At 28.3% G+C, this 7,367-nt stretch overlaps 1 protein-coding gene across 1 annotated transcript; it reads left to right on the forward strand.

Annotated features, from left to right (window-relative positions):
* Positions 1-3,276: 3,276 nt before the first annotated feature.
* On the forward strand, positions 3,277-4,559 carry LOC133782538 (uncharacterized). The gene is made up of 2 exons (XM_062221869.1): positions 3,277-3,825; positions 4,277-4,559. The coding sequence occupies exons 1-2, from the start codon at positions 3,360-3,362 to the stop codon at positions 4,342-4,344; spliced, it is 534 nt and encodes a 177-aa protein (XP_062077853.1). The 5' UTR covers positions 3,277-3,359; the 3' UTR covers positions 4,345-4,559.
* Positions 4,560-7,367: the final 2,808 nt, after the last annotated feature.

The following is a 7,367-nucleotide window of genomic DNA, read 5'->3' on the forward strand; positions in this document are numbered from 1 at the left end:
TTATACTAAATTAATTTTTATTAATAAATTATGTGGTAACTTGTTATACTATATGACAACACATTAGTTTCTGAAATAAGATTGAAGGCTACTAAAATGTACCTTAAACAATAAGATACCGTAATATAACCTAAAATCAATTAATTGATATATTAAGATATCTATATATAAGTTTCGGAGGTAGCCAAAATGTATATGAAATTATATGATCTAAAAATTAAAAAAATTATAAAAAAAATGATCCATCGTTATCTTATTTGTATCATAAGCAATAAAAATGTAAGGGTCTGATTGGTTCGCAATTAGAAAGCTATATTTTTTAAAAGTGAGATTCTGAAATGAAGATATGAATTTAGTGACTAAAAACATGTTTCTGAAAATGTGCTTGGTTCAATATCAATAAAAAAAAATTTGAGTTTTAAAAAACTGAATATGTGATTGGTATTAAATTTGAAAATATAACAGAAACTGAATATGTGATTGGTTCAGCTGAATCTAAATATTATTTTAATTTTATATATTTTATATACATAGGTTGTATAATATTAAATTTTGATTTACTAATAGATTTAATTAAGTAAAATTTAATTATATTGATAAATTAAAATTTAACAATAGTGCATTGATTAAATTCATAACAATATTGCATTGCTATTAATTTTTTATTTTTTTTCTAAATTAAAGTTACATACATACAAATATATATGAGTTTATGTCATTTTCCCGTAATTTTAATTTTTTTTCCCAACTAACGAAACCCCATAATAGTTTCTTTGCCTGCTAAAATAATGACATATATATATATATATATGAACATATCGAGTCACTGTTGACAGGAGAGAAATTTTCTTTCTCAAATAGTGGAGGGGAAGGAGTAAAATAGAAGAGAAGAAATAATTTGTTTTTAGAATTTTTTTAGAAGAACTTTCACAAAATAAAGAAAACATCATTTTATTGTTTTCAATTTTACAACATAAGATCCAAATATACATTTGGATTTTGTTTTAAAAAACTAGCTACCAATAAGCTATTATCATGGGCCCACAATTTTATAATTTTTGAAATCATAAAATTAGATTCAAATTCTCTACCAATCAGCTCCTAATCTTTTATAAAACAATAAAATAAAAAATTTGGGAAGTATGATTTCTTAATATTTTTTTCAAAATCTGGTATACTAATGTGGGACAATATGTGTAAATAAATTATTTTAAAATATTTTTGAAATAAATTTACATTTTTATAATATTTGTAAATTTCCCAAAAAAAATTGGATAGAGAATAATTTGATTAATCCGTTAAACTTGCCCAGACGGCAAAAGTTCACGTTAGTCATGTACATATCACGTGCGGCCAATCTATCTACTTATGACTGCATAGGTCATGGGTGGAAAGGACCTGCAGGCTGAATGAGTGACACGTGTGATAATGTAACTTAAACCGGCTACGGATTTTTCTAATCCACGCATTTTCCCCTGGTATTTTTATCACTCTTACTTACTTTTTTATATATATTTGTAAATAGAGTAAAAAAAACAAAGAATTATTTAAAATGAGAAGGTGCCTATCAAAGAGTAGCCCAAGGGCCCTACCTAGGTCCCCATGACTAATCTACTCATTGCCCTTTTAAATTTTTTTGGCCTGGTCAGTATTTTTAACTCAGTCCCTGCGTGACTCTTCACTCTCTTCACTCACTTTTCAGATGACAGAAAGAAAATATAATTTGTAATTTTTGGATACCAGCTAGATCTATCTAGGCTTAGGTTTGGTGGAACTGTCACTGGTTTATGATTTTAGAAAAAAGAAAATAAATATTCATCTTTTATATCTATATGACAAACACAATTTTTTATTTTAGAGTCTAATTTTAGTATGAGATAAATGGAAAGATTATGATCAATTTATAATGTGTTTTTTTCTTTTCAATTCATAATATGTATCTACAAAATGTGACGTGTTAAATCTTGTAAATATAATAAGTTTTATCTTAAATAAATATAATTAATTAAAATAACTTGTCACATCGCGTAATATTTTTAGTACATATCATTGCCCAGATTCTAATAAATTATGGTTTCATATAATTAAGAAAATGGTACAGAATACAGAAAAAAGAAAAAAGAAAAAAGGAAGAAGAGAAGAGGAGAGACATAATAAAAAATAAAAGGGAAGTATTATAAATATTTTTTTAGAATTTTCGGAAATTACTCGGAAAACTAAAATAGAAGTAACGACAAGAAAACAAAAGGACGAATGATACTTATAAAAATAAAATAAAAAGAAGAATGATATTGAAATGACATATTTACCCTTGATTTGGATTTTGATATATGTCGTAAGAGATGTCCTGATTTCTGACCTCTTTGACTGCATATGCTGCCGTTACATACTATGTCTACATATAATCCACTTTTGGTATCATAAAATACCAAAAGTAGTCCTTGTCTCTAACTATTGTTAAATGTCTCTAATCATATTTTGGTATGGCCAATGAGGTGTAAACAACTTTTTTAGTAGCTACATGGAAATTATTTAGTTAACTCCCTTTTAGTATCAATTTTGACAATGAAAGGTGATACAACTTAGCTTAGTGGGCTAAGTTGCTTTGCTTGGACCACCAAACTTGGTATCTTATTAATTATTCTACGTCAGTTTTCTATTATTATTATTAATATTTTACTTAATTATTTTGTTATGAGTTGGTTTAATGGTATGCTAATACAAGCACAAAACAACCTATCCATTACTCTGCTTGAACATGAACCGTTTATGATATATAGCTTGCACCCGTCCCTTTGTATACTTGACTTCGAAGCTTGTTTTGATTTTCAAGATATTAAACAATGTTGATTATAGTAGATTACTTAACCGTAGTTTCATTAAAAATAAATATATTAGTAATATTATCGAGTAATCACATACTTGCAACTAGGGTTAACACATCCATCAATATACCTTACCTTATGCACACTCTCTTCATTTTACCTGAGAGTTTTTTATGGTACATAATACTAATTAGTGACATTTTTAACACCAGATTATATTAAAACATTATATAATATGCAAAAGATGGGATGGGATAAGAATTAATGTAAGTGGTGAGTATATATAAAAACATTTTTTACAGAAGACCCTAATCGATCCTTTTTTCAAAAAAAAAAAAAAACCCTAACATCTCTTTTGTTTTGGCTCCCTTAATCATAGCCACCAACCGGGGTAATGTCGTAAATTCATGTATCTTCCCACACTCCTTTTTTAAACAGTTCATAAACTTTCCATAATCACCCTTAAATATTCCTTTCTCTTCTCCTCTCTCTCTCTCTCTCTCTCCAAATGCTAAAGAGACAGCCAAGCCAACTATGAGGATCTACCACTCCAGTAATCTTCTTCTTCTTGTATGGCTTTCTTTCTCTATACTACCTCTCTCACTCTCCTCCACCTCATCATCATCATCATCATCATCACTGCCGTCCGACATACATGATCTTCTCCGGTCAAAAGGGTTACCGGCGGGTCTCTTCCCTAAGGAGGTAAAGTCGTACACCCTCTCCGACGAAGGGCAGCTAGAAGTGATCCTCCATGGACCTTGCTTGACCAAGTTTGAGAATAGAGTGTTCTACGACGCCGTTTTGAGGGCTAACCTCAGTTATGGAAGTCTCATGGGAGTTGAGGGTTTGACTCAAGAAGAGCTCTTTCTATGGTTACCAGTCAAAGACATCATCGTTAAAGACCCTAAATCAGGTCTTATAGTGTTTGACATTGTTGTTGCTCACAAACAACTCTCTCTGTCACTCTTCGAAGATCCTCCCAGCTGTAACCCCCAAGGTATATATATGTATTCATAATCCTTTCTTCTACTTCTTCTTCATCTTTTTTGTTTTTCCCTTCAAATTTTATTTATTTTAATTATATGTTTTTTTATCATATACACATGTACTGACTACTGTTCTTCTGTTGTGTTTTAATTGAGTTTGAAACTTGGATTTGGATTTTAACGTATTTATAGTATTTTCTGAACTGTCTCTTTAATCCATTTAAAAAAAAAACTGTCATTTGAATGTTACAAATATTTATACATAAGGAAACTACTAAATTTTGGAGTAGGCAAATTATATGGTTATAAATGAAATTAAAAAAAAATGGCAATGGTGAGTGCAACTGTGCAAGTACAGTTGCTAAAGGCAGCCTTTAAAAATAATGGACTCAATTTTTAGAGTATGTTTATTCCTGATATTTTCTTATTTTATTCTAAACTAATTTGATGTGATTTTTGCAGGTGTTTTGAAGAATAATTTGTGGAAAGGAAGAGGAATTGAGGCTCTGAGATATAAAGCATATAAATAAATAAAATGCCGACTTGTTTTAACTTTTGTCTTTTCCCTTGTACTGTGTAATATATTTTAAATTATATAGTGTAATTACAGTTAGATAAGTTGGTGGGTTTTTCCAGACTAGACAGGGTAGAGATCAAGCTGAGTACTTAGGAGAATATGGTAAAGATATATGTGATATGTTGGGAATCAACGAGTACTAATTAATCAAAATTAGAGGTACTTCTACCTTTGCTTCCACCTAATATAATATAATATACATTTAATTAGAAAAGCTAGAATCCAAAGCAAAGAATCAAATTAATTCATTTCATTATCTTATTATCTAAATATATTTTTCATTTAGAAAATTTGTTTTCGATGACATTGTCATGATATTTTTTTTCTTCTTTCTGAAAATTAAGCAGAAGATATTTTTCTTTGTGTGTTTTTTCCCTTAAAGAAATAGAAACTGAGTCACAAAATCATTCTTAAAGCATAATTAATAATAAGAGAATAAGGCTTAAAATGAAATTTGATTTCACCATACATAATTAAATAGCTGTTTTTGTTATTATTAACAAAGAATTAGGAACTAAGTTATGTAAGCATGAAATTAAAATAAAAGTTACAAAAACATGCTTAAAGTAAAATTTAAAAATTGGTATAATATCATGTGATCATGGAATTAGAAGGAAAGTATATATATGAATATTATTGTTAATTTTTCCTAATTAAGTAATAATTAATAGAATTGAGAAATCAAAAGGCCTAGCTTCTTTTTTTATGGCCACTAAAATTAGATTAGGATTCTAATCAAAATGAAAGAAAAAAAAAAGCCTTTCTTCACGGGAGAATATATATTTTTATGCATAGACATGCTTTCATGCATGCAGTTGTTATATTAAATAGAAGATTCATTTGGCTCAATTATCTTCAAAATTACTACTCTAAATTATGCTTTATTTACTTATTTATTTATTATATTACGCGGGAAAATGGGGCCAATTCCAGGTGGGGTCCTAATTAGAGCGGACCCACACGCACCTTCATATGCTGGGGTACACCCTATAATTGCATTTATGTCCATTCTTTCGGCTTTTACTCCTTGGCTTTTGGCACTGCCCTTTTTATTTTTATTTTTGATTTTGTAGTTTAGCCAGCCCTTAGAGAAGAATTAGAGAGAGCAGGTATGATTATGTTTTCAAAGTTATGATGCCAAAAAAGTACTAGCATTCAAATTTTTGTTATTTCATTACAATATGAATCATATCATTTTTTGTTCAAAATAATAATAATAATAATTGATAGTATCTTCACGCTCTTAGCTTAACCTTTCTATTTGTCATCATACCAACACTAATACTAACATGAATCATAAAAAATGATATTACATGTTTATAAAGTGCCCATTTTAACAGAATTAGGGGGGAAAAAGGAGATAATAGAAAGAGATAAACCAAACATAATGTTTCGACGAACATAGAAAACATTACCTTGGGCTTTTAAAAATAAAAAATTCGGTCATCATATTTAAGTTTACAAAAGGAAAAAAAATCATCTCATTTAAGCTAAAATATGATTTTTTTAAAAAAAATAAAAATGCAAGATACTGTTTTTAATAATAAAAGAAGTAGCTTTTAGAGAGACGATTTTACAATTTTCAAAAACACAATGCAAAATATATAAATTAATGAAAATAGAGGGAATACATTTTTATCATTTTCTTCTTTCATGAAATGTAGTAGTGGGTGGAAACGTGTACATTTGTTATATTATTTTTTGGTAGTAGAAGTCAAAAGTAACCGGAAATATGAAAACGCAGCATTGTAATGTTCAACAAATTGACCTCTCAGTCTGCTTTTTGGAAATATTTTATACAAGCACTCCTGTCGGGGCTTGATTGTGCAGCTGTTTAGCATACGATATTTAATGGGAAACAGCAATTTTTACCTTATTGGGGTTCAGTTTTACTCGGAATAAAACAATAATCTAAATAATTCTTTACCCAAGTGAATATCCCTTTATAATATATTGCAATATTATTAGCTAGTTTGAATGTATAGAAAGAAACTCCACCAAGATTGAAATTTTTTACCAATTCGTTTTAGCCCACTTTTGTAATTCAACTATCAAGATATTAATTTATCATCGTCATTGGTGGGGCCTACAAATTATGGAGTTTCCCATCCAACTACAATAAATTTTTAAGATTTTTTATTTTTTTTTAATTTTTTTTTAATTTTGAAGTATGGTTATTTTTAATGAACAAAATGAGGAATCTGGTGGTGGAGAGTGGCTTTGTCTTTTCATGTGTATTGGGTAATGAAAGGTTTGATTCCTAATGTCAGTTTATAATAATTGGTGGTCAATTTGCTGACCCATTAAATTAAGAAAGGAAGTGCTTGTCCCTGTTGAGTTTTGTTAAAAAAAAAATTTGAGAAAAATTTGCCAGATAAAACTTTAAGAGTAAAATCGTTTTTAGAAAAAACTCAAGAAGTAAAAAGGGGAAGGAATATCATTAATAGGGTAGAAAACCATAACGTATATACTTGACTAAACGCAATAAGATAAATATAATATTTATATTTATTAAATTAAAGATACATAAATATTATAATTATAAATAATACAATATAAATAATTATAATATAAATGACAGTATTATAATTATAAATAACACAATAAAAATGACTATAATTAATTTAGACAATAATTATAAAGAACAAATATAAAAGTCGATGCCTGTGTAACACACAGTTTCCTTAAAACAGATTCGCCGCCTCTAAGAAGTTTCGACGTTTATTTTCCAAGACACAACGGTGAACGACAAGTAACTTAATTACTTCGCTGAACTAATTATGCCCAAACTCTATCACACTACAAAAGATCTAAGAACTCTAAAGAGTAAAAAGAGAAAAACTATATTTAAAAAATATATATATCTATAATCTTCAAAGGAAGACAAATATATAAATATATATATATGTGTGTGTGTTTTTGGTGTGTTTTAAAACTAAGACCACTTAGGTCTTATTTATAGATTTTTCCTAAGGC

The sequence above is a fragment of the Humulus lupulus genome, chromosome 6 (genome assembly GCF_963169125.1).
Source record: "Humulus lupulus chromosome 6, drHumLupu1.1, whole genome shotgun sequence".
Lineage (NCBI taxonomy): Eukaryota > Viridiplantae > Streptophyta > Magnoliopsida > Rosales > Cannabaceae > Humulus > Humulus lupulus.

Coding starts and splice junctions, on each gene's coding strand:
- LOC133782538 (XM_062221869.1), top strand. CDS start 3,360: ATGAGGATCTACCACTCCAGTAATCTTCTTCTTCTTGTATGGCTTTCT. Junction 3,826..4,276: donor TCCCAGCTGTAACCCCCAAG/GTATATATATGT, acceptor TGATTTTTGCAG/GTGTTTTGAAGAATAATTTG.